The sequence below is a fragment of the Podarcis gaigeae genome (assembly GCF_964106915.1).
Source record: "Podarcis gaigeae genome assembly, chromosome: 7".
NCBI lineage: Eukaryota > Metazoa > Chordata > Lepidosauria > Squamata > Lacertidae > Podarcis > Podarcis gaigeae.
The window spans coordinates 59,311,015-59,338,697 of record NC_139683.1 but is presented as its reverse complement, the minus strand read 5'-3'; the positions used below and the strand labels follow the sequence as shown (position 1 = coordinate 59,338,697).

Below are 27,683 nucleotides of genomic sequence, written 5' to 3'. Positions count from 1 at the left end.
CATCTGGGGAAGTAGATTCTGGAATGTAAAAGGGTATGTTCAAACAATATTTGTTTATAATTTTAACAACAACAGCTGTCATTTGGATCACTTCCTGTCTTGGGTAAATAATTGCATATCTGTTTCAAAGGATCATAGAATTGTAGAGTTGGAAGGCACACGCCAAGGGTCATCTAGTCCAACCCCTCGCAATGCAGCAATGGAAACAAGAGTTGCTAGGCTACATTCATTTTCATAACACCTGGCAAGTCTAGACAAGACTTATTTACAGCACTGTCATATACATATAATGTTAAGATCCCTGAGTTCAACGGGACTCAGTCTCAGATACTTGGCTAATACCGCCGATCAAACTTATTCGAAGTACTGTATGTCTCATTGAAATCAGTGCTTACTTCTGCAAACAGGTCTAAGACCGCGCTATAAAATGTAATATCTGACGAGTTCTGAGTTCTCTCATTCACTCACTTGTGAGACCAACTTCGCTGGCCTTCAGCCAGGCACCTGCGGGCTTTCCCTGCCTTTTCCAAGCTCGGGAACGCGCGCAGCTCAGCCCCAGGAGAAGTAGGAGGAGGAGGGAAAGCAGTCAGCCCGGCGTACGGAATCCCAGCCGCTCAGAAGGGAATCCCCCGAAGCCGCAGCCAATGGACAAGCACTATGCAAAACAGGGCAAACCCGCGCCTTCGCAGCCCAATGAGGAGCTGGCAAAGTCGCGAAGCCCCTCGCGATTGGAAGGCCCGGCCGAAAGAGCAAACCAATGAGACGGCGCTGCAGGCTCGGCGTGGCGAGGGGGCCTGGCTATGCAAATCCGATTTGAAAAGCGGGCGGGAAATCTGAGTTTCGCGGGAGGCTCTTGGCGCGTAACCCTTCTCCCTTCCCTTCATTCATTGTCAGCGGCAGCCGCCGCCGCTGCTTCCTGGAGCCATTTTCCAGGCAGCCCCAGCGCGCGGCAGCGGCCGGGCTCCATCCGTGGCATCTGCCCGCCGCGCGGGCTCGCTCGCTCTCGCGACGACGCCTCCGGCAGCCGCAGACCCCCCGCTACCCCCGGCCCGGACCATTTCGCGTCCGGCGCGGGCATCGAGCGGCGAAAGAGCCCGGCAGGCCGGGCGGGGGGCGGCGGCGGCGGCGGAGCAGCGCCAAGGGTGGGAGGAGACTCCGCTCGGGGCGCAGGCAGACCCACAAGGGGAAGGATGCGGAGGAGAGCACTGCAGCCGCACGCCCTCCCTGCTCGCCCGCCCTCGGCTCCCATGGACTCCGCGGCGGCGGCCTCCGCCGTCGCCGTCAGCTTCCCTGCTCGCTTTGCTCCCGCCGCTGCTTTCCTCCAGATCCGCAGCAGTTCCGGGGCATCCGCGCTGGGGGCGCCTTGGGTCTCCTGCTTTCCCGGGGCGGCGGGCGGCGGGGCGGAGGGCGCCCGGCCCAGTCTCGTGGGCAGCGGCAGCGCCTTGTGCTGCACTCCGCACGGGCCCGCCGGACGGACGGTGTTGCTGCAGCCCGCCCTGGAAAGTGCAGGCCGACCCTCGGTAAATGCCTCCCTCCCTCCCCAATCTTGTGCATGTCTGGCGGGGCTCAGCCCTCCTCCCACACCGGGGTGTGGGGGGTGGGGTGAGAGAGGAAGCCCGCCTGCCTTGGATCAGTCTGTTTTGCTAGAAACTTTATTACTGTATTATGATTATTATTATTTCCTGACCCCTCTTGGCGCAGGGTGGGTTCTTGCGGGCCGGGATTGTGGGGGGAGGGAAGCGATCAGAGTCTCCTCCACCCGGTGCAAAAAACACGCAGGGGGGCCGCGGGTGCCGTTCCCTTAAGGAAGGGGGTCGGGTGGGGAGGTGTCTCTTGCACCCGTCTCCCCCCTCAATTTCTGCTGGCTGGAACAAAGAGTGTAGCAGAGGCCGGTGCTGCAAGTGGCGTGCTTGCCGGACTGGGACACCCGTGACATCGGTGCGCGGGGCACGGGACCTCGGCTCTTGTGTGCGGCTGCACTGGAGGGGGCGGCCGTGGGGAGGGGGCGCGCGATCCGGCTGCCCCCCCTTCTCTGGGGGCGGCGGGTGGGGTTCAGGGTCTGCCTCGGCAGCATGGCCGTGGGGGAAGGGGGAGGCTCTCTGTCCCGCTGGTCTCCTTTTCGCTTCACCCCCGGACTCGGCGGCGGTGACGTTTCGCACACGTGCGCCGAGGCCGCGTCTGTGACTGGGAGCCGGGCGAAGGAGGGAGAGGGAAGGAGGGGGGCGCGGAGCCGAGCGGGGGGAGGGGGACACACAAACGCGCGCACACACACGCTCCTTCTTCCTCTGGCCTGGGCAACCGCGCAGCGCAGCGCACACCCGGACACACAACAGCGCGCGTGTGCCCGGGTCTCTGCCTTCCTCCCTCTCTCGCACACGCGGCCCTTCCTGCTTCTCAACTCTGGGAGCTGCCGGGGGGCACCGCTAGGCTTGGAAATGCCCCTGCAGCAGGTAGGCTGGGGGAGGGGGGGCGTGTGGGCTCTTTGGGGGTGCGGTGGGGGGGGGGGGTCGGGCACTTTCAGAACTGGCCGCCCACTGAAGGAACTGTGCTTCATTTTCCCGGCAGAGTTTCTCAAAATTCAAGCACTGTCCTTTTCCTGGGGGGACATTAAAGTTGGGGTGCTAGGTTATATTTAAAAAGTACCCCCTCACCTCCCCCCCATCTTGCCCCTCGACTGGAATGACCGTGGGGTCACCCTCCCCGCCCCTGAATGCGGTGTTTTCCTTCCTGTGGCTGAGCTGAGTTGGGCCTCTGCCTGTCACTGGAGATGACTCCCTGAAAGTTGGGACGGTTCAAGTAACTGCTTCAGGCCACCGTTGCCTGAGTGCCGCTTCATGTTTGAAATGACTTCAGGGCTTGGGTGTGGGGTCAGGGTGTGTGGGGTGAGCTTGGGTCAGTGCGGGGTTTCAAACTGAAACTTCCACTTGTCTTGTTTCCAACTCTTCTTCTCTCCCCCCTCCTTCCTGTTAAGTATAATTCGATTATAATTTCTTTACTGATAAGGTGGTGGAAGGGTGATCTCTGTGAGGAATGGAATGTTTTTTCCCTCTTTAAGTTGGAAAAACCCTCTTGTGTTAGGCTTATAAACTGTGGGAATGTGGTTTGTAGGCTACAGAATAATTAAGTTACTGCACCCTCTCGACTTCTCTGAAGCTGTTCCTGGAGGCCTTTTTGTACCTGTTTGTTATAACCTATAAACTTTCCACAGGAGTTGGTAGTTCAGAAACAAAATGAAGTTTGGATATACAAGTGGCAGTGGGGAGATAAGAGGCAGGAACAGAACCCCATTTTTCTTCTTGCTGTGTAAGGAAATGTAGGCCTGCAAAATAGGACACAGCCATAAAATGGGGAAGCTGCTAGGTGTGGTCTTCAACTTTGGGGCAGCCCTATTTTGGGCCTTTCTGGACCAGAAGGCCTTTTCTGTTTGTTGAATTTTGAGCCTTTCTATGGGTATTATCAGGTAGCTAAGTAGGCTTGCACTGATAGGTTTGAAAAGAGTGCTTGACAGTATGTATGTATGCATGCTTGTGGGAATGACCTTTCTTGCCCCAATCACCATGACATTGTTTTGATGATGTAGGATACCACACCACTTATTTTGTATGATCTAACATTTGAACCTTTCTTTTTTAGGCTGAGGCTTATACCCACAACATGACTGTTGCCTTGATCATCTCTGTTTTGTTCTTTGTCTTGGCTGTTCGCTCAGTTGAGAGAAGGCCTATAGCCAACTGACAGGATTGGAGGGTAGGGGAAGAGAAAGAGAAAGACAACCCAAATTTCAACTCCTTTTAAATAAAGTGAATGGTTCCATCTTTCTTCCCATTATCAGCCTTCAAATCAGATTATTAAAATAATCAAACAAATGCCATCTCACCACTATGGCAATTCAGGGTTAAATGTGCAGTAAGAATTAAAATGTATATATGAATCACATTAAAATGGCCTAATGGACACTTTCTGTAAATTGGAGAGTGTTAATATAAGCTTTTGTCATATGAAGCATGCTCTCTAAGGGATTTGGGATGGTGAGATAAGGCTTTAAATCTTGATGACATCAAGCCAGGCATCTGCCATAGTGCAGATATATTTCATGTACTACCAAATGGTATTGAATCTGGAAAACTGATCGCCCAATTGTCTTTCATAGTATTGGTCCCATAGAAACTCTGCCTGTCTGTCAAGTAGCAGATGATTACTTGTGTTGTGAAGAAAGCCTATTTGTAACATGATGGTTGTGTGGTTTTCAATGAGAAGAACAGTCTGTTCTTATTCCAGTGGTAGTGTCTACAAGTATAGATATTAGAATGATTTAACACATGTGCAAATCCTTGTTCTACCACTAATTCTGCTCACAAATGGGTTGTCTGTTGCTGAGAGCATATTCTGTGATCTAGGCCCTTGCCCGTGGTGACTGGGCACTCCAGTACATCACACTAATTTAGGTGACATTTTAGAGAAGTAATTTAACAAAAACTTTACTTTCAACGACCCTTTTCTATGTCATCTGTTGGGGCATCTGCATGGCAGAAGTTCTGGGGTCTCATATAGCTAATGTAGTGAAGGTTAATGATTTATCAACTAATATGAACTATAATATAGAATTATTTTTTCTGCCTTTTCTATATTGTGGCGGGCATTAACGTCCACAATGTATACCAGGGGGGAAAAAACACACCATAGTGTTTCTAGTGACAGTTTATAGTTGATTTCGTGCTCTACAAATACTCAGACCTTGGAAAGTAAGAGTCTGAAACAAACTATGGGCAAGTAGATGGTTGTATTCATATCACTTCCTGGATACGGAACTGCAGTACTTGTACAAATAGGACATGTATTGGAATACACATTGAAAGAGGATACTATCTAACTGCATTGCTTTCACTGGGATGCTTATTTGTACCCGTGTTTCAGGTGCAAGTAGTCATGCCTATGTATCTTTCTTTCTTTCTTTTTTTAGAATCTGATTAGAGTTGGATCAGGGGAAGGAACTACTATGATCCTGTGACTTCAGATTTTAAACTCTGAATAAACTAAATACAGGCATAGTTTATATTCTCTTAAATCAAGATACACATTTAGAGCTGTGCCAGCAGTTTGTATTCCTCTATAACTTGAAGCTTGCTGTGTAGTGGAAAAATGAATATTTGAGCGGTATCTGCAAATACTGCTTAGGATGTTAAAAATCAGCTGTGCTAGACAGTTTCACACAACGTTACCAGTTTGTGGCATATCAACTGGCATATCATGGGGGTGGGGGCAGAAGAATTAAATCCCAAATTCTGCAAAGCCTACTTTGCCTTGTTGCATAGTGAAAATGCTTGTAGCCCATCATGGAAGTGGCTAAGGCTTGAATTAAACTAATACATAACTAGTAAGAACCTGGAGAAAAGGGACCTTTGGTTATATCATGGCCTCTTACAGAATCTTTTAAGTAGGATTTCTGATCATCTCGGATAATTTCAATATAATTTTGATATAAATGGAAAAGTTAGATATAAGATCTGTGCCTAAGTGATTAAGATCTGAGAGCTGTGAAAGTTAATGATTAACAGTGCAATCCTGACAAATTCTTCTTAAAAGTACTATTTACTTCATTTGGGCTACTTCCAGGTAAGTGAGGTAAGATTGTGGCCTTTTATTCTTTAGGGCAGTTCAACCTAACCATAACCTCCCACATAAAAGTTTTCTGTGAGCAAGTAGGTCTCTCTTAGGTCTGATGCCCAAGATTATTGTTTCCAATAGTAGTTTGATTCTCTGGCAGAATTTGAGTTGTGGATTCCTAAGAACAGCAAGGTATGTTACGGCTTCTTAACTGGATGAGCACTCATATGTTAGTAGGTGTACTAGGATTGTGAAGTAGCCTGTTTTAGAAAAACAACCCAAGCAAGGTATCTGGGTAAGGTGGGGATGAGACATAATCCATTCAAAGAAATAGAAACAAAATTCTGATAGTGATGGAAGGTGCATTTGCTCTAAAATGGACAAGAAAACAAACAAGGGTTGAGAGAAGTGGTTATAAAATACTGGCCCCAGTTCAGAGAAAGCTAGTTGTGCCTTGTTTAAATTGATGGGACTTGTTAGACTGAAGTCCTGTACACACTTGTCTGGGTGTAAGCCCTGAGTCGACAGGCATAGGATTGCACTGTTCACTACTCAGTGGGGGGATGAACTTGTGTATTGGGGTACACTGCCTGTGCAGCTTGCTGTCTTATCCTGCTCATGTTAACAAAAAGTAAAATCAGTGGTGCTTCATTTGAATTAAATTTTCCTTAAGACTGGACCATTCGTATTTCTTAAGTAGCGTCTTAAAGTGAAGTAGGTTTGAACTGATTTGGGGAATTGGACACTGAGATAATTAGTGCTTTGAATGCTTTACTTTAAATTAGGGCTCTCTTTTTGGTCCAGATGAGGTGATTCTATGATTCAGATACCATCTATCTAATTGGCCTCCCTGCCAATTTAGATACAATGGCTGAACTGGAGGCCCCTCGACTGACTTCAGGTCCAGTGTTGGACCATTTCGATCAGATACTCCCTACTGATGTGGATAGATTCCTCCAAATTGGTAGGCCCACCACCTGCCTCCTTGATCCGTGCCCGTCTTGGCTGATTAGGGAGTGTCCAGATGTTGCGCGGACCCCCCTGGTTGAAATTATCAATTTGTCCCTTGACATGGGGACATTCCCAGGGGAACTGAAGGAAGCAGTGGTGTGTCCACTCTTAAAGAAAACTTCATTAGATCCCTTAGATCTATCCAATTACCGCACAGTTTCAAATCTTCCATACCTGGGTAAGGTAATTGAGAGAGCGGTTGCTGAACAGCTTGGTAGGTTTCTGGAGGAAACATCGGTATTAGATCCATTTCATTTTGGTTTCCGTCCTGGTTTTAGGACGGAGACGGCTCTGGTTGCCCTAACAGATGATCTCCGTAGACAACTGGATCGAGGCGGGTCAGGACTGCTGATCCTTTTAGATTTGTCAGCAGCCTTTGACATGGTCAATCATGATCTTCTGGACCACCGCCTCGCAGACGTGGGGATACAGGGCATAGCCCGTAACTGTTTGTGCTCTTTTATCTCTGGTCGGGGACAGAGGGTGTCACTAGGGAGGGAAATGTCGTCACGCCACTCCTTGGTGTGTGGAGTGCCGCAGGGCGCAATTCTCTCCCCGATGCTTTTTAACATCTTTATGCGCCCCCTTGCCCAGATTATCCGGAGCTTTGGGCTGGGCTGTCACCAATATGCTGATGACACTCAGCTCTGTCTGCTGATGGATGGCCACACTGACTCGGCCCCGAACACACTGACCAGATGCTTGGAAGCTGTGGCTGGATGGTTTCGTGGGAGCCGATTGAAACTAAATCCTTCGAAGACAGAGGTCCTATGGCTAGGTCGGGATGGCATGGGGATGAGGGACCAACTCCCTTCTCTTGCGGGGGCCCAATTAGTGCCATTGCCTTCCGTTAAGAGTTTGGGTGTAATCCTTGACGCCTCCCTTTCCATGGAGGTGCAGGTTACAGCAACAGCCAAGGCGACATTTTTCCACCTTCGCCGCATCAAGCAGTTGGTCCCTTACCTTTCCCGCCCTGACTTGGCCACAGTGATCCATGCGACGGTCATCTCCAGGCTTGACTACTGTAATTCGCTCTACGCGGGGCTGCCCTTGAAGCTGTCCCAGAAACTCCAGCGGGTACAGAATGCTGCAGCGAGGCTCCTCACGGGGTCTCTGCCATGGGAGCATATTCACCCAGTGCTTTTCAAGCTGCACTGGCTCCCGGTGGAGTACAGGGTCAGATTTAAGGTGCTGATTTTGACCTTTACGGCCTAGGACCCTCGTACCTACGGGACCGCCTCTCCTGGTATGCCCCACGGAGAGCCTCAAGGTCCATAAATAACAACACCCTAGTGGTCCCAGGCCCTAAGGAAGTTAGATTGGCTTCAACCAGAGCCAGGGCCTTTTCAACTCTGGCTCCGGCCTGGTGGAACGCACTGCCTCATGAGACCAGGGCCTGTAAGACAGAGTTGTTCTGCCTAGCCTTTGGCTTGGAGCCATTTGATTCCCTCCCTCCCTGCCTCTCTTTCTTTTTTCTTTTCCTTCTCCTGCGATGAGGCTACATTTTAATATTTTAATGTTGTATTTTATTTTTGTTTTTAAGTTGTAATCATTCATGTTGTTTTTATTATTGCTTGTAAGCTGCTCTGAGCCCGGCCTTGGCTGGGGAGGGCGGGGTATAAATAAATTATTATTATTATTATTATTATTATTATTATTATTATTACCTACAGCAGGGCTAGCTGACACAGTGCCATCCAGATGTTGATGAACTCCCATCAACTCTAACCATTGCCTACAAGGACAGGGGATAATCGCTTTGGAGTTTGACAACATCTGGAAGGCACTGCATTGACTACCCTTCATCTGCAGGATGGTAAGTATTCCAGTCTTTTTAAAGGCAGCTAATTGCTTTTAACAGAAACATACTCCTGAGTCCTCTGGCCCATTGACGTTAGCTACAGGGAGTGTGGCTTAGTGCATGTCTAAAGTGACACACTGGGTTTGTTTCCAAATGGAAATGCATATCTCCCTCTACTCCTAAAATGTGTCTGGATTTCGAGGAACCTGGATATTACAAGTGAAATGATGGTGAAAAAGAGCAGTTAATGAGAGTATGTTTAAAAGATAAGCAGCTCACCAAGGAATGGCAGTGAATCCATTAGTAATTTTGGATTGTGAGAGGTATAGAAGCAGCATACAAATTGATCATTTTCATTATCTTCCTACCTGAACATTTAATACAATCTTGAAAAAAAAAAAAGATGATTGTTTCTCTTGGGTAGGGATTTGCATGTCATAGAGCTGTTCTAGCGCCTGCATTTCAGGAGAGTTTGAAACACACACACAGTGTGAGAGTGTGTTTTTCATTCTTTCAGAGTATAGCTGTCTGCAACAGCAAAAATGAAGCTTTTGGTAAATCACTTAGAACAGGCTTCCTCAACCTTGGTCCTCCAAATGTTTTTGACCTACAACTCCCATGATCCCTAGCTAGCAAGACCAGTGGTGAGGGATGATGGGAATTGTAGTCTAAAACATCTGGAGGGCCGAGGTTGAGGAAGCCTGACTTTAAAAATCACCTTTTCCGACCTGATCGGCAAAGGTGATCTCTCTTTTTCTGTTTAAAATGCTGTTTATATGATCTGCTCTTTGAAATATTTAGGAGTGTCTCAAAGCACAATCTTACATCTTTAAAATGAAGGCTGCTTTTACAAAGGACTTCGGCATTTAAAAAACAACAACCCACATGCTCTTCAACTGTAAAGCCATTATCAAGATAGTACTTTGGAGATTATTGCTGAGGGGAGGGTGACAGTAAAGTTCTTGTTTCTGAAATATTCTCCACATTCAGCAACTCCACACCTGGATTGCTATATTCGACCTCGGCTGTCGGAGGCAGCTGCTGGGAATCACAAGTGGCCAAAGTGCTATTGCGCTCAGGTCCTATTTGGCAGACCACTGTGAGAACAGAATGCTGGACTGGATCAGGCCCACTGACCTGTCCTAGCAGGGCTCTACTTAACATTCTTTTAAAAGGTTTATTGAAAGCATGAGACCATAATTTTTAACATTTATGCTTATTAGTATTGGAGTAGTTTTCATGTAAGCCAGTCATTCAAGCTATGCTCTTAAATGTTTGGGGGGAAATGATGAAATCAGGAGTTTAGGAACATTTGTGTTTCTGGAAAGGAATATTCTGCTTTGATTGCTTTATATGGAAATAACTTGTCATTTGCAAAAGGGGTACTCCATTATAAACATATTTAGCCTATGTCTGCTTCTCATGTTAGGTTTTGCACTCTAAGCGGACTCCCAAATACAAAATACATGCATGCTGAATTACTGGTAGTTGTAAAGGCGTGTCTATGTATAATTCCTTTTTAAAATCTTGACAGCACACAGAAGCAAAATCTCCCATTAACTCTGGTTTCCCATTTAGTTCAGACCAAGAAACTATGGTTAAAAGCTTCAGAACAATGCAGGATATGGAGCAATGCTGTGAAGTTGGCTTCATACCCAGGCTTGTCAAAAAGCCATTAACCATGGTTTCCTGCTCCAGAAGGGCACCATGGTCAATGGTGCCAAAAGCTGCTGAGAAACCAATGGAACCCAACAGCTCACACTTAAATAAAACCAAATTCCCATCTCCTTGCTATTTTTCTCCCCATATTTCACCCTCCCCTTTGCTGGTATGCAATTTATGATAAGGGGAGCTAAAGCTTCAAGCAAACACCGTTAACTACGTTTTATTCATGAATTATGTTGGTGGCTGAAAAACATAGATGGAGTTCTGTGTGGTTTTCAAATAACTTGATTTACAGAAAGTGCCTAAGCCTGCAATCCTATGCAAACTTATTTCTCAGTAGATGGGCATAAGATTATAATATAAAACTGTGAAACTTGCAATTTAGAACGAGGGTTTCCATATGAGTCATGCTAGTGCAGCTGCAAAGGTTAGGTTACATGTTCTTGGAAGTCACTGGTAACCATTCTGTACTTAAAATGGTTTCTGTGATATTTCAGAAGCCATTTCAGGTTGTTTTTTTGGGTTGCCACCTTATGGAAGATGTCAGCATCCAGCTGTCTTTTCCAAACTTCAGGTGTGCTTGTAATTACTGAAGTAGAAAAGTCAACAGGCTTAATACCCTTATTTATATGTTTACACGTTAACCGTAAAACCAGGATCCAAAGAGCTCACTGGCCACCTTCAGATATCTGCCAAACTATAGTTTAGTGTGACTAGAACAAGCCTCAGCTGGCCTTGGGGACTTCTTTTTGACCAAGAAGACACTTGGGTGCTTTTGATTATGTTGCTCTTCAACCACAACATGTATCATCCCAATTGTGGTTACTGTTAACTGATGAAAACACAGCACCTTTTAAAGTACATCATATATTTAAAGGTAAAGGGGCCCCTGACCATTAGGTCCAGTTGTGACCGACTCTGTGGTAAGCGACTCATCTCGCTTTATTGGCCGAGGGAGCCGGCGTACAGCTTCCGGGTCATGTGGCCAGCATGACTAAGCATCTTCTGGCGATCCAGAGCAGCACACGGGAACGCCGTTTACCTTCCCACCGGAGTGGTTCCTATTTATCTACTTGCACTTTGAAGCTGCTAGGTTGGCAGGAGCAGGGACCGAGCAACGGGAGCTCACCCCGTCGTGGGGATTTGAACTGCTGACCTTCTGATCGGCAAGCCCTAGGCTCTGTGGTTTAGACCCATATCATATATTTGTGTGAAATATATATTGGCTTGAATTCTGTAGTTTGTTAATGGGTGGAGGGTGTTGGCCATTGTAGAAGGCATGGATGTCTCTAGGTTCGTGCTCACCTCAAGTAATTCTTGTAGTTTTCAACATCTGAATTGTTGCAGACCAAGATCTTTCAGGAAATAAGTGGCTGCTGAGATTGTGACTGCTATGTACAAGACTTGCCTATTTGCATTTTCAATTTGCAGCTGAAGGTGCTGTTTGAGTTATTATTAAATCTCTCTTCCCCCCCCCCTCACACAAACACATATCTTGAGGCAGGTTGCAGCAGATCTGTGATTTACTTTTAAATTCTGTGTTCAATAACTACCAGAAAAAGAAGCCCACATAACAAAGCTGAAACCCTTTCAATCTTCCAATGCCTACCCCATCATATAAATCCAAATCTAACAGCCAGCTCAAAAGTTTTTCGGCTTCTTCTGTAAGAGGCTGAAGATTGGTGCACTTCAAAGGAGACAAAATTACACAGTCGTGGAAACAACCCCTAAGAGTCTGCTGTACTGTTGTATACATACCTGAAACCAAAATGGACTGTTCCAATAAATATGAAGGGAGCATCTTTAGAATGGGGTGTGGATTTCCTTAAATTCTGCAGTAGTGGGCCAGTCATTCTCACAGCCCTTGCTTTGAGATATTTAAAGCAGGGGTAGGAACTGTGGCTCACCAGATGTTAATTGGACTACAACTCCCTTTGGTCCCAACTGGCATGGCCAGCGGTTAGGGATGATGGGGGAGCTGTAGTCCACACACAGCTTGGGAGTTGCAGATTTCAAACCCTTTTCTAAATGCCCTCATTTTAATGGCGGTGCTCATGCCAATATATAAGTGGGTGTGTGGTGGAAAGATGTGTTGAGTGTCAAATTAACTAGTGGGGGACCTATCTCTGAACTAACCTAACATGAACTATATTTCATAGTACATACTTTATAAGTAAGCTTAACTTTCATGGTGGTTCTTTGGAAATTTCCTACTTGAACATGTTTTCTGTTAGAGTGCTGTTACAATAGATGCCTTCAGTTAAGTCAAATGTTAGGGCTTTGCAGTAGAAGTGTTAATATAGCCCACAAAGACAGACGACTAAAGGGATGGCATCAGATTAATATGGTGACCACAGAAGTATGTTAAGATATAAAGAGCTGTCTTTATATCAAATCTTACCCAACACTAGGAATGGATTTTCAAGATCTTGGGCACCAGCTTAGGTCTACAGGTCAACATTACAGTGGTACTTCGGGTTAAGAACTCAATTCGTTCTGCAGGTCTGTTCTGAACCTGAAACTGTTCTTAACCTGAAGCACCACTTTAGCTAATGGGGCCTCCTGCTGCCGCTGCGCCACCGCTGCATGATTTCTGTTCTTATCCTGAAGCAAAGTTCTTAACCTGAGGTAATCTTTCTGGGTTAGTGGAGTCTGTAAACTGAAGCGTATGTAACCTGAAATACCACTATATTTCAACCAGATGTTTAAGGAACTGAACTTGATTCCATTTTCTTGCAAAGCATGTATTCTTCTCTGAGCTGTTGCTCCTTTTTTGCCCATATTTCTCAAAAAGTTTCATTTTTAGTGATCAAAACATGTTGGCAAGTTTGGAGCTCGGTTTTGTGGGAAAACTCTTAGTCCCCAAAGACTTAAGAGTAAGATGACTGAAATGTTTTGGTAGTATTTCAAAGCTGTTCTCACCCCATCTATGGTTACCACCATAAAAAAAGGATTGAAATAGCAATGAGTCTCATTAGGCAATTTTACGAAGTTTATGGTGCCAAACCTCATATTGTCTGCATGTGTGCTATGTTTGACAAATGTCGCCACTGTGGAAGTGAACTTTGCTACTGAGGTCCGTGAAAATGTTAGTCTGTCTGATATTCTAGGTCAAATGAAAAACCTAGAATGTCTTACAACATTTGTTTCTAGCTAACAGCATTCAGTTAACCTATGTTGGCCATTTTTTTGGTTTTCTGACAAATTAAAATAATCACGATTATAATAAAACACAGGAAATAAATAAAATGCACACCACAGAATTCATTGAATAGAGTTGAGGCTACCATATAAAACTTGGCTTGTTATAACATAGTGAATAAGGAAGACATGGTGAACATAGATACTCTTCTATAACTGGATAATTTTACTTGGCAAAACAACTGTACTTGCATGATTTGGAAATACTGCTAAAGTCAGCCCCTACAGTTGTCACGATGCCCACAGAACTTTATCTGCAGCTGCCACATTAGAACTTCAAGCTATCTGCATGTAGGGGATGCCTGGTGTGGTATACTAGGAAGTTATATATTTGGAAGAAGAGTTTAGCAGAAGCAACTTTAGGTTGTGTAGCAAAGCATTGATGCAGACTAAGTAACCCAGTTAGAATGCAAGAATGGTGGGTTATTCGCTTAGCTGCTGAATCTTGTTTGTGATCCAGGGCAGACAGTTAAAGGACATAGGAAGGGTGAAAGCTGTCTCGCTATGGCACTAGGAAAGGAGGAGATAGTGAACTATTTGCTTCAGCTGCATAATGAGAAGGTGGGGAAAACTTTGCGATCACAGTCTTTGTTTTGGGGGCCTCAGATCCTAGCCTCATGATGTGCCAGTTGCATGAGACGTCTGCATATTCTTGCATTGCAGGGTTTGGACTAGATGATTCTCAGGGTCCCTTCCAACTCTATAGTTCTATGATTCTATGCCCTAATCAATGCAGGAATATGCAGGCTTTCAACTTGAAGCACATGTGAGTTTCTATGTTACAGAACACCATTAAGAAGGAACCTATCTGCAACAAAATAAAAGCATTCTATTAAAATAAAATAAAAATAAAAGCATTCTACAGGCACCTAAGAAGTTGAGAAAGATACATGGATTTCCTGGCTCACCTCCTGACTATAATAATTTCTAGGTCCTGTAAGCACAACTTCATCTTATAAGGTTGATTTTGCTCTTTATGAGAACTGCTCTTTTGACAGGCAAAGCGAAGACTGGAACTGGGAGGAAGCGGACAGCAGTTTCTGGCTGAAGGACTAAGAACGCCGAAGGGGAAAGGGAGAGCTGCAACTAGAAGTCCAGATAGTCCCAAAAGTAAGGAACATTTTTGGTTAACTGTGTTGCAAAGAGCTTCCAAGCATTATGTTACCGTACTAGATTTTGAATCACTGCTCCTTGCCCATTGATCAAGCCAATGCATTCAGTGTGTTCTCAGGTACCCTTCATGGTTGTTTTTGCTCTGACTAAAATTATCAGCCCCTGTCTCACATTGCAGTTTTGTTCTACCATGTATACAGGATGAGGGGTGAGGAAGCTGTGGCTCCCCAGATATGCTTATACTCCCTATCAGCCCCAGAGAGCATGGCTGGTGGTCAGGGTTGATGGGAGTTGTAGTCCAATCCAACTGTACAAGTCTGTGATTCTATCTCAAAGTATCTGGAGGGCCACAGGTACTGCTATTGAGCTAGATCTTAGTCGTCTTCGTGTGTTCTCTAGCTTGTAGAAAGTGAACATGTGAGGGTAGGGGATAGCAGATGAAAGTGAGCTAGTTTTATGCACATACATGTGGGTTGACTTTGCAATTGCCCTCCATGACTTGGAAGGAAATCTTCTGAAGTGGGGGCTACCTGTCCCCTTGTGTTCTAGAATTGGGGAAAATCAAGGTTATTGCCAACAAAGAAAGGCTTGACATTCATCTTGCATTGAGTGAGTTCTAGCCACTTGCTTCACTCCCTTGCTTTTGAGGTCTTCAGTAGGACTGTTGCTTGGAAACTGCCTAGTACAACTAAGGGAACTTTTGTCTCGATCATAGACTGAGCCTTCTGAATAACCATGCCCGCCATGTTGCTTCTGATTTATATGTGCAAATTATTTTGAAGGTGAATGCAGATTTTTTTAAAAGCTGTTCTTGGTGCTACAATGCAGGATACACACATTCAAAATAAATGCATAAAATGTTAAGAGTTACATTGAACGTCACAACAGAGAGGTATTGGTCGTGACTGGAGGATGGTTGAACCGAGGCAACTGTTTTTAAAGCTTCTGTTAGCTTGTTATTTACAAGCTGGTGACGCACAAAATCACGAAGCACTTTCTACCTTTCTCTTACATACAAAGCTATACCTCCAGTTTATTCACACAGTCTTTTCTTTATACAATAGATATGGCTTGAAAGTTAGCATGTCTCGAGAAAAGCAATGGAAAAAGGTGTTCGAGCCTAGCTGCTCAATGGATGTATAATTTTGAACTGGCTCTGAGTGGTCCCATGTACAGTTCACACAATTACTCCCAATTACTCAGAAGGTTTAAAAAAGAGTTTTAATGCCAGCTTCATAACCATCATGAATTTAATTTTTCTTCAAGCTCCCAAATCCCCTTCAGAAAAGACGCGATACGATACATCGCTGGGTCTTCTCACCAAGAAGTTTGTTCAGCTTCTGAGCCAGTCCCCAGACGGTGTCGTAGATTTGAACAAAGCAGCAGAAGTCCTTAAGGTACAAAAAAGGAGGATTTATGACATCACCAATGTCCTGGAAGGCATTCACCTCATTAAAAAAAAATCCAAGAACAACATTCAGTGGATGTAAGTATCTTAGTGCTATATTCTTGTTGCCTACATGGCGGCCTTGCACTTTCACATTTCATTTTCACGAAAGTATTTTGTATGCTGGAGGATAACAAGAGTTATCCCACTAAGCTTTACTCAGAGTAGGCCTACTAAAATCAATGAACACCGCTAAGTTAAATCTACTCTGAGTAAAACATACTTGACTACCAACCAGGGAAATTTAATCCTGCCATTCATGGAGGTATGTTATGACGTGGTCTGACTGTGTGTGTTTGGATTGGCTGTAGGTCAAGGCCACATATCACATGGAATGCATTGGGAAAGGGAATGGTGGCTTGCAAACCACTGCCCATAATACTTGGTCAAATGAGGCTTATTCAGAAGCAGCGTCCATCTGCTTCTCAGGTGCTGTGGACAAACATGTTTTACTTATGAGCTGCTTGGAGTCCTCTGGCTACCAGTGGAGACAGACAACTGAATTCTGATGGGCCCAAAGTGATTCAGCTACATTGTCATGGCTTACTCAAACATCTAGAAATATCATGTAGCACAGCCCTTTTCTCAATTGAGTATTTTGGCGTGTGGTTGGTGGCATTATATTTTCACATTTCTTTAAAAAATAAAATAAACTTCTCTGTATATAGAAATCAGCATATTATGGGAAGTGAGCCCTCTACTCTCCTTATCCACTAGCTTTCCACAGCTGGGGACTTACTTGCCTAGGGAAAAAACAAAGAAATATATATTTTTTCACTTGTAATACAGAGCTACAGACCAGAAAGGGATCAGATTTTGCATGTTTAAGCTTCTGCTTAAATAATGCACATGAAGCATTTTGAGCTGTGGTCAGGGACAATTTGGGTCACATCCATACCATACATATGAAAAGCACATTTATGCCACACAGTCATGGCTTCCCCCAAAGAATCATGGGAAATACAGTTTGCCTCCAGAGAGCCATTTTAGCACTCTTAACAAACTATGGTTCCCAGGATTCTTTGGGGAAAGCCATGAGATGTCTATGCATGGTGCAGGTGTGAGTTTAGACACCCCCAGCTCAAGTACACAGGTTACACCAGCAGTACTGTTGAGAGAGAAACTCAATCAGTTCCTCTTGCATAGGAAGCATATGAAGGCAAGGGAACATCGTGGGATGTAGGAATGCAAGATGTTGCCTTCTCCACCACGTCACCCAATAACAGTTTGCTTGTTCTGAAGCTTGAGCATAGCCTCAGTAGAAATTTGGTTTTAATACAGTGGTGGATATTTGGGGGTGAGCTTGGAAAAGTGGCTTGCCCGACAGCTACATAATGAGTTCACGACTGAGTTGAAATTTGAACCAGAAGTTTCCAGTTCATAGCCATGTACTTCCCATTAAATGAGATGAACTTTAAATTTGATCCAGATATGGAGGTGGCGTACATTCAACTTGAGAATTTTGATACTTGGTGGTATTGATCTCTTGGCAAAAAGGTACTTTGCAGCACATGTGCATTTCTTATGTGCTTTGACTTAATTCTTCTAAAACAGGGAATATAATGGTTGGACTAAGAAGTGAGAATCAATTTTTTTTCTTAGTCTGAAACTCTTACCATGGGGTCCTGCTTGGACTTGGGTCCAAGTGGAGAAGCACCCCACTATCCACTACTCAAAGGTCCGGAAGAGGCTCTCTCCCTCGCGCCCCCCCCCCCACATTTCTTACTATATAATGAAATTGCAAGAATGTAATCATGCTACAGTTCACATGGCTGCACTGTTTATAGGAAAGTGGGAGGTGCTTCAGAGAGTATGTTAGCAAGCAGCACCCCCCACCCTCCTTTAAAAGGGTTTGGGAGTAAAGTGTGCTGTGAAGGAAGTGTGCAGCTTGGGGGGTTGGGCTGGGTGTAAAGGAAGGAGGGCTTGGCCAGGTGTGGGGGAAGTTGGGGTTAGTGAGCAGAGCAAGCAGGAGCAGCAGCTCTTTGTTATTAATAACTATGTGCAAACACTGAATCTTAAAAGTAAACGACAAAAACAAATGGAACTAGAGAGCGTTTTCACTGCCACTAAAAGAAAGTTATGCCCAAAATGCCATTAGTAAATGGTGTTTTGTTATCTTTGCACATCAGGTAAGGCACACCATCCTTCCAGAAGGAGGAATGAGATAATCATGGGTGGAATCTAGAAATCCCTCTGTATATGTATGGAATAAAGTGAAACAATGTTTTTAAAAAGAGATCTTGTTAAGCTTCGCCTCTCGCCAGCTTGCTTTGATGTGCTAGTTTTTCAGACGATGCAACTTGCCAAATCCTCAGCACTCAGCTTCTTCTGAACTGAATAGTCACATGAAGTTTTAAGAGAAACTCTTGTCTGGACCGGGGAACTTTAGAAATGCCTGTGAAGTGTCTGTTCACTTGTCTTGTAGGGGCTGCAGTCTGTCGGACTTTGGGGGCATGTTGGCACACTGTCAAGGCTTGTCCAAGGAGGTGGCAGAACTCAACCAGGAAGAGCAAAAGTTGGACGAGTTGATACAAAGCTGCTCTCTTGACCTAAAGCTACTAAGAGAAGATTCTGAGAATCGGAGATATCCTTTTATATCAGATAGGCTGAACTCATTTGGGAAATCTTAACATTTCTCTAATGGCTAGGGGTAGTGGATTGTATTGGTGGTATTAATGATATACTGCAGCAGGCATGATGCTTAATTATAGCTATTCTGATAATTTTTTTAGATAGATAGATAATACTTTATTCGGCTATAAGTCCACAAGGTAAAACAAATCAATAGATAAAATAGCATTTTACAATCTAAAATATCAACTAAAATATTTCAACGCATAATCTCCTTCACATTACTTACAATCTCTAGATGTACCGTGTTATGGCCTTGAAGAAAAGATGGTGCATAGAGTTTACTGGATTTTTAATAGTCATGCAGCATTCCATGAAGTCTTTTATATGAAAGAACTGAAATCAGGAATCTAGCAACCTGTAATGTTCTATAAGAGTCAATGTCCTGGAGTAGATAAGCTAGATGTAATTCGGGTGGTTTAGCAGCAATTTCTAGAATGATTGAACTCAGGATCCTTGATCGGGGAACAATGTATAGGGGGCAATTAAACAAGATATGATAAAGGGATTCTATTGATTTGTTGTCACATGCGCATAAAACAGAGGTTTTACCGTTAGAAAATCTATTGCTCAGCACATTTGAGGGGAAGACATTAAATCTGGCTCTAACAAATGCGAATCTATGCGACGCAGCCGATAAAGTAGACAGATATCGAGGTATCTGGGACATAGATGTAATGCCCTGATTTATCGGGGAACATGTACCTCCACCTGTAGTAAGATTTTGTTGCAAATCTACCTCCTCCAATCTTTGTTTGATGACCTTTTTAGCTGTAATTAGATCTAAATTAAGTATATCGGAAGGAGAGATTCCATAAGACAACAGTTTGGAATGGATTTTTGTTGCCCATGGGCTGGTGAGTTCATCTCTCCAAAGGCACTGAATAAGATGGTAGTTTGGCAATTTATGCCAAAGGGACAGCCAATAATTAGAGGCATGTCTCCACATCAGAATCTCTAGGGAGGGGGTCTTAAGTTCTAAGCGAATGGCAGAGTTGCTTACACAGGAGGGTAGTTTCAAAAGGCGTCTTAGAAAAAGATTTTGCAATGTCACCAGAGGCAAGAGGTTTACAAAGGCGCCCCATAAAGGGACCGCATAGGCCATAGTTGCAACCACTTTTGCACTATAAACTTTTAAGGTGGATGGAACATGCATAGCCCCCTCAGTAAAGAAGAAGTGTAATAGAGCGTAGATAAGGGCTTTAACCTTATTTTGTAAATATGTGATATGCGCTTTCCATCCCATATTATACTGGAAGTAAATCTCTGATAATTTTAAATCGCATGTAAGTAAGCGGTTTTAAACTGTTTTCATTGTGTAACCTGCCATGGGACCTTTGGGTGAAGGGTGGGTAATAAATAAATTATAATGATAATATTTTTCAAACTACGACTGATGTTCTGCAGTAGCAGCTCACTTCAACACTGTTTGGATTCTAGTTAATACAAGACTGATTTGTTGGTGTAATTTCTAAAAACCTTACAAATTATTTCATAATCAAAAAATGTGAAGTATAGCCAAGAAATCTCAACAGATCGCTCCTCGCTTTGTCCAACTTCAGGGCTGTTTCAGTTTCATTCTTATTTACTTTTAAAATTTAGTATTAGAAGTAGGGAGAGAGCAGCTAACGGTAGCCTTGATGGGGCAACAGTATAAGAATATTTACTTTAGTGTGCTGATACATGTGACTGAAGGCTGCTGCTGAACAATTCTTTAACAAAGTTTACATTAGCTTATGTTAGATACGAAGACATTCAAGAAATAAGTAGCCTTAAAGACCAAACTGTCATACTTGTGAAAGCTCCTCCAGAAACAAAACTTGAAGTGCCTGACCCAATAGAGGTAAGAATAAAATGCTTATTGTTTTTCTTCTGTAAGTCAGTCTTACACAATGTGTAACGTTTGCAGTCGTCTTATACCATATTTATGCATAAGCTTACTGAATGGGATCATTTTTCTATATGGCAATAAAAATGCTAATGGGCAGTCTTCTAATTTTTTAGTTTCTGGAACCTGGGAGATCATTCTTCTATGCCTCTCTTTCCTTCTGACTACTAGATCTTGGTTAATGCTGTCTCATTTATCTTTTTTTGCTTGTTCTGTTCCCTGAGAAGTTGGTCTGCTACCTCCGCCTCTGATTATTTCACTCATTGTAGTGTTTGTGCCTTGTGTCTTGCTGTTTCTTACACTGACTTTCCACCCGGTACTACTTAATCTAATTTGATTTTTAAAAAAAAAATATTGGCTTTTCCACCTTCTAAGACAGCAATAAGGAACCTCTGGCCCGCCAAACCTCCCAGTTTGGTCCACCAGGCCATTTTGGGCAGGCCACACACCCCTGCCGTTAACATTCGTTTATTTTTCATTCACCATTTTACTGGTATGCTGCTTTTCCACAAAAAAGAATCAAAGTGGCTTACAACAAAGGGGGGGGGGGAATAGTACTGTACACTTCAAATTCAACCATTGCAAGAACCGCTGCATGTAGGGGGAGGGGGAATCAGTTGCAGATTGCAAGCAACAGGAGCAAAGCATAGCAAACAGGTCTGCAAACAACTACCCCTCTAAGAAGGCTTCAGCTGGGCAATTTGGAATGGGCAGCAAGCAGAGGGTTGCTGTGGGTGCCATGGTCCTGGACCCAATTTTGAGAAGGGATGCAAACAGGTGCCCCCACAGCAGGCTCCTTAATTGAAGCCTGACTCTGCGGCAGAAGGAACTGTGCTTTGGCTGCGGCACTTGCGCCTGGCGCAGCTCTGCGGGGCCCAGGTCAGGCCTGACCCAGGGAATGAGAGCAGGTGAGTGGGCGGCAATGCTGCTGTTCACCCTCCTTGACTGTGAGGCACCTCCTGCCTGGCTGCAGCACCTCCGCTGCCAGGACAGACAGGAGGAGAGTGGGCAGCAGCTTCCCTGCCCCTCTCCTAACCCTGAACTGTAACCTGTGGAGGGCGCCCTCTGCTCCCTGAACCCCTTGTGGACGTGTCCCGCATGCCCGCCCTGGGCAGCGCAGGCATACGCTCCGCTGCTGGCCTGTTTAGCATTAGCAGTATATTTTGATGGACTCTATTGGTTTGTAAGCTTTCAACCTACGCAGGGCTTTTCCTTAGGTTAGGCTACCGTCTTATACATACTTTCCTAGAAGTAAATCCTAGTGAGGTTAGTAGCACTTACTTCTGCGTAGGCATGCACAGACTTGCACTGTTAGTATATTAAGAGTGAAATGGATTGTGAGGGTTGCATATGAAGTACTTTAATATGTTGTCCTGAGACAAAGGTTGATGTTCAGGAAGAGAATGTGCCATCCACTGATTCCTTACGCATTATTTTTATATCATTTGTAAATGAATAGCAGTCTCATCTGCATAATTAAATGTGCACAGTCCCTTGCAGAAACATGTTACTCTTCCACACAAAACTAACTTTGATTAGCACCCTGGACCTTATAAAAATGAACCATAAATCTCCAGTAGCCGCTTATAGCATTTTGTTGGCAGAAGACATATTGAAAATGGGGATATTTTGTCTTTGCAGAATAAGCTGATACACTTATCTAGTACCCAGGGGCCTATTGAAGTTTACTTGTGTCCAGAAGAAACAGATTACCACAGTCCAATGAAAACGCAAGATCAGGATCATAATGGAAATATCTCAAGGAATGTTTCCAAAGGTAACATTTTAACTTTTAAAATTGTATTGACCAAGTATAATTAAAGGGAAAGCGTAATTCAGTCTGTTCAGTTAATAAATGATGTGCTGAATGCTAGATATCTTTAGACTAAAGGAAGTATGAATGCTACGGGGGGGGGTGTACCTTCCCCCTCTACATTGTCATACTTTATTCAGAATATAGCCTTGATTGTAAGTACTTCCATGCTCTGAGCTTGCCATCTAGGTTGGTGGATGTGGGAAATCATGGACCATAAACTAATTCTGCTGTGCATGTACACTCATGCATGTACATGTTAAGGCTATCACTATGAGCTGTCTATTTATGCATGATAGGTAATGTCATTTATGAATTATCTCTTGTCGCTTAAAAGTGGTGGCTATTTTTGTCTGTTGTAAGAGACATGCTCTGTCAAGTTCCAAAACTCTTGTGATGCTCAGAGCATGTGAGGCAGAGCAAAAAAAGGGAAAGAGGATAGATGAGTTTTCCATAGCTCAGAAGGTGGCTTTTGGCTGGTGGGACAGGAAGGAATGTATTGTCACTACTTGCATTTGCCACAAGTTGCAGCCGTTGCTTCTTCAAGGGCCAGGCAACTCTCTACTGGGTCTGCTCTTACCTGCTCTTCATAGCTGTCAACGTTTCCCTTTTTTAAGGGAAATTCCCTTATTCCAAATAGGATTCCTCGCAAGAAAAGGGAAAAGTTGACAGCAATGCCGCTCTTCCCAGATCAGGTTACAAGAATGTAAACATGCAGTATTAAAAGCAGACAACACAATTTACAATCAGAAGAATGCTTGTCCTGCTCCAACCCTCCTGTCCTCTTAGCAGGATGGAGAACTGGTGTGTGGGGAGATAATGTCCGTATGTTGCAAGAGGGGGAGAGTTAAGGGCTTAAGACCTCCCCACCATCACCCGGGTGTTTCTTGCCAATAAAATGTCATCCCTATTTGGGAAGGCATTCCTTTTGCAGCAATTACTCCAAATAGCTGCTGGTTGAAAAAGATAGTGTTAACTTTAGCTGTGTCTGTTGACGTTCGCCTTGTCCTTGCTTTCAGTTTTAGCCTGGCTGCTTTACGTACAACCATCGTCTGATAACTTTATTTTCATTTCTCTCCAGAATAATTGTTATTTGGTTGTTTTGGGTCCACCTCTTGGCCACTAAGATAGAAGGTTGTGTGTGTAACATTCAGCATTGAGAAATGAAACTTCTTTCTTTTTATAAAAGGTCACATGAGACTTGGTATTGTATCCAGTGGTAGTTCTACTCAGAGTAGACCCATGGAAATTTAAGGACACGGCTGACTTGGTTTCATTCATTTCAGTAGGACTACTTTGAACAAATACAAGCTTAAAAACCCATTTGTTACACTAGCATGGTCAAAAGACCAAATAGCTGTGCTGACTTCTCCAGTGGCATCTTGAGATGAACTCTGCACTTGATAGAAGCAACCGCCAGGAATTATTCCCACACCCCAGAGATCACAATTTTGTGCACCCCTGCTCATGTGTTAAAGGTCACCCCTGTTCCGCACTGAACACAGCCAAAGGGAGGGAAAGACTTGTATCCCAGTCATTTTGATGCATTCTTATTGCTCAGAGCAACTTACCCACTTTTTAAATTGTTTTGTCTACCAAGATAAGCTGTGTAGAGACAGCAACAATAGACTTTGAAGGGAAAGGCAGAGGGGGGAACAATGACATGCATTAATATTGTAAAATCATGTGTGCAACCCTCTTACGTGTTTTTAAAAAATAATGCTATATTTCTTGAAACAGATTTGATTTCTGATAACTCGGGAAGTCTTGACTGTTCAGTAACTACAGCAACCATCTCCCCATTGGCCTCTCCAACCAACCTTCTGCAGCAGACAGAGGACCAAATTGCATCAGGTTTTGAAGGGCCATTTGTAAGCTTGCTGCCACCTCTACTTCATGAAGACTATTTGATCAGTCTTGGCGAAGAGGAGGGTATCAGCGACCTCTTTGATTCTTACGATTTTGAAAAATTGCCAGCATTGGTAGATGAATTTTTATGCAGCTGATTATCCCTTGTGTCTCTTCCCCCCCTCTCTCTGCAGCCCCCACATATTTTTAAAATGAAACCAGAGTACCTGCTGTCATTCCATGTTCTCTGTTCTCTTACCTCTTAATCCTTGTCCCATTTCAATATCATAATTTGGAATGCTTGATAGTTGGGAAAAAATAATTCTAGAATAGTGCAAACACAGAACTGCAGACTTTCTCATCAGAGTTACCTCAATCCCATGTTCTGGTAGCTACTGGTTTTAGCAAAGTATAGAAGGATGAAATCTGAAATGGAGGAATGATTATACTTTCTTGTGTCTACAAGCTTTGTGAAGGGCTGAAGAACAGTTTTAGTCACACATAGCAATTCTTTATATTTCAACTGTGCCTTCCATAGAGTGTGTGTCTTGAGTCTTCAATTTGTATGTTCCGTCATAGTAATTGCAAAAAAGTGCAAAATTCAGAAAGATGTGAGATGGACTTCTTCCAAAGCTTCTGTGGAATGTTTGAAATCTTCTCCATGCCTCTATATTGGAGGAGTTTTTATATGAAAATGTATTGCAGTTCTAAATAAAACAAACTAATGGTGGCCCAAGTCCAACACAGCATACCTGGGACAGCCAGGGTCACACCCCTAACTAACCTTTTGAAAACTGAAGTTCTGTAGACCAGCTGTTTAACAGAGAGAGGAGGAGAGTGGACAGGGTAAATTGAATCCAGCTCCTTGGTCTCCCTCCTGGACAGTCAGTTGATGGGATTTCACTACCCCCAAAGAGCTACACGCGCACACCCTCATGTGTTGGACAAGGCTGGGAATTGTACACATTTCTGTGAAGTTGTCCACCCACTTTGTGGAATACTTGTGTGGAAATCTGCTTCCACGTGCCTGTAACCTTTAGCTGGATCAGGGTGACCATTTTGCCATAGGAACTAGAAATTTAAAAATTCTGTACGTGAGGAAGTCACTTGTTAAATATGAAATAAAAACACACACGTTAAGTTTCATGGTCCGCAGTGTGCAATAGAACTGGTACGTAAACATTTTGTGGTACGAAGTGGGGCTTTGTGTTAAGTGCCTACTAGAGTTGCACTGTGGGCTTCTTCCTGTAAGGGATACTATTTATGCCAAGCTTCACTTATTCAGAACACTGTGTTTATTTTAGTGGATTAGTTGCCTCTGCTTCCAATTTTGGGAGTTGATACAAAGCTGACATTTCTCCCAAAGTGTAAATAACATATACCTGTCAGTACTCTCTCTAGTGAATTTTAATTTATAACACTTTGCTGGTTTAGGGTATGTGTTCTGAAACTAATACAATTCATACATCTTACACACAGTTGTGTAAAATGTTGCCACTTTAGATGAATTAGCAGTTTGTATTTTTTCTATCTGATGATTAATAAATTAGTAGAATGTTTGTTTTAAATATATATGTGCGGATTTTCTGGTACCACTGATATGCTGCTATAAACACTCACAATTTAAATGGCTGAGTAACAGTATGAAAGCTGTATGAGTGAGCCTTGGAATATAATTGTGTGAAAAAGGCAACACATTAAGAACTGTTAAACAGTGTTAAGTGTGTTTGTGTACAAACATGTGCATAGTTATTCCATTGATTATTTAAGTTGTATGTTCTTAAACTTTAGTCATCTAACAGTTTTGTACAATAGGAATGAATTTGTAAAACCTGCCAGAATATTTTATAGCTGGTTTGTAATTTCTTGAAAAATCTTACTGTGGGTCTGTAAATAAAATAGAGTATTTAAAGTTTGTCTTGTGGAGAAGAAGTAAAAGCGCTGTGAGCATGAACACTTTGGTGGTATGAAGGTGATCTCTGTGGGTAGAATGAAAAAAAGGGGGACTCTAATGTTGTATGCTGTTTTGTACAATTTACATACTTCCCCAATGTGTGAGCAAAATACTAACCTTAATATACCTTTGAATAGTATGCTAGTTCTACAAATCTGTAAAATAATGTAAAAAACAAAACAACCAAACAGCTTTGCATTTATAAAGATAACCTGTTCTAGCTGTGATATTGACTCTTCAAATGTATGTACCTGACAGATTTTTTTATGGTAATCAATAAAGCTTTATATCGGTATATAAATTCTTCAGCATTATGGTTACATTTCCTCCCCAGCTACAGCAATGGCTTTGGCAAAGCATTGTATTACCAGTGAAGGTATCTTCAGGAGCCATGAGCAAAATGTACCATAGCTGCACAGTGGTTGGGCTGCCCTGCTTTCCTAACACAAAGAAACTGATTGGGTATAAACTGGGGCTGCTCATGGTTGTTTGACGGTATGAATAACAGTAATCATCTCAAGGTGTTGTACAATAAAAACAGCAACATACAGTTAAAAACACAGAAAGCGATACATTTAAACAAAACTCAGCAACGCAAAATACATACTCATTTCCCATTTATCCAGCCAGGAAAGTATTGAAGCAAAAGTGTCTTCAGTCATTCTATTTCACAGAACAGGCGGCCACCCACCCTAAAAACCCTGCTCTTGAGCTACTGTGGCTCCTACGATTTTTGGAGTCCTGCAAACTAGGGGCTTTTCCAGGTAGTTTAGGGCCTTATGCTAGTACAACACCCTAGAAGATTGTCAGCCAGTGCAAAACTTAAAAGAAAGGTATGTGCTAGTGGTAGTTTGTCTCCCACAAGCAACAGCTGCTGTGTTTTGCACCAGCTGTAGACTTCAGTTCAATCCCAAATCCGAGGAACAAGGCAGAATCAGTCCCAAAGTTGGGTCTGAAGACAGATTGAAATGGGGCTAGATAATCAAGATTCCTCCATGAATGCCTGCAGGTTTGCAATGACCCTCTCAAATACTTTGACCAAAAGATTATTTGCAACAGGATGGTAGTTGTTAAATACCATAAAATCCAGGGTAGCTTTTTCCCCATAAGTGGCTGTTGCCACCTTCGTGTGCAGAGATGCATTCACCAAGCCCTGCCTAGCTTTAACCAGCAGTGGAAGGCAAGGGTCCAAAAGGGCCTGTCTGTCCTGTAGCAGATTCCTCAAAATAATAGAAGCAATGAAATGGGTCCCTTTCTCTGCCTTTATTTCAAAAACTTTACACTATGGTGATTGTAAAAAACAACCACCACCTTCAAGGCAGTTACAAAAAGAAAGGAAAAATTCACAACCATGCAAAAGTTAAAATACTAAAACATTAAAAGTACCCCAATTTTCGAAGCATCTGGTTAGGCTTCTCTAAACAATAATGTTTTAGTAGATAGTAAGCACAATTATGTGCTCTACCATGTTTTCTGTCTTCATCTCGGGACTTGTGTCCCCTGTGCTCTAGCTGCTGTTTGACCTGTTTCATCGAATGTAGCTCCCGAATGTCCTAAATAACATAGGTGTTGAATGGCAGTTTTAATTATGTTTTGGCCAATATATTTGGAGAGCGTTTTGTGTATGTGTGTGTGTATGTGTGTGTGTGTGTGTGTGTGTGTGATTGGGACGGGACAGCGACACGTCCTTCTACAGACAACAGCATC

At 43.5% G+C, this 27,683-nt stretch overlaps 1 protein-coding gene and 1 long non-coding RNA gene across 5 annotated transcripts in view; one reads left to right on the top strand and one right to left on the bottom strand.

The window, feature by feature from the left end:
- LOC310848276 overlaps nucleotides 1-10,783 on the bottom strand; it is a 160,576-nt gene extending 149,793 nt beyond the window's left edge. Inside the window, exons 1-2 of the long non-coding RNA XR_014566264.1 lie at nucleotides 8,283-10,783; nucleotides 6,285-6,437 (exon numbers count right to left, since the gene is read on the bottom strand). This is a non-coding gene — a long non-coding RNA (uncharacterized lncRNA). The remainder of the gene's footprint in view (nucleotides 1-6,284; nucleotides 6,438-8,282) is intronic.
- E2F3 (E2F transcription factor 3) lies at nucleotides 786-26,277 on the top strand. Of its 4 annotated transcripts, none has more exons than XM_083746949.1 (7): nucleotides 786-1,520; nucleotides 14,281-14,392; nucleotides 15,662-15,881; nucleotides 18,268-18,428; nucleotides 20,204-20,316; nucleotides 22,003-22,138; nucleotides 23,915-26,277. In XM_083746949.1, exons 1-7 carry the CDS (start codon nucleotides 801-803, stop codon nucleotides 24,178-24,180), a joined length of 1,728 nt encoding a protein of 575 aa, XP_083603075.1. In that variant the 5' UTR covers nucleotides 786-800; the 3' UTR covers nucleotides 24,181-26,277. The 4 variants fall into 4 exon arrangements, with proteins under 4 accessions (XP_083603075.1, XP_083603076.1, XP_083603077.1 ...); XM_083746950.1 differs by lacking the exon at nucleotides 786-1,520 and adding an exon at nucleotides 2,208-2,450; XM_083746951.1 differs by lacking the exon at nucleotides 786-1,520 and adding an exon at nucleotides 11,596-13,843 and having other exon boundaries at nucleotides 18,268-18,426; nucleotides 20,202-20,316.
- The last annotated feature ends 1,406 nt before the right edge of the window (nucleotides 26,278-27,683 follow it).

Excerpts from the sequence above, each read along its gene's own strand:
- E2F3 (XM_083746949.1), top strand. The coding sequence starts at position 801 with ATGCAAATCCGATTTGAAAAGCGGGCGGGAAATCTGAGTTTCGCGGGA. Across the intron at positions 18,429-20,203 it reads AGATTCTGAGAATCGGAGAT|TAGCTTATGTTAGATACGAA; the intron begins ATCCTTTTATAT and ends CAAAGTTTACAT. Across the intron at positions 22,139-23,914 it reads CTCAAGGAATGTTTCCAAAG|ATTTGATTTCTGATAACTCG; the intron begins GTAACATTTTAA and ends TTCTTGAAACAG.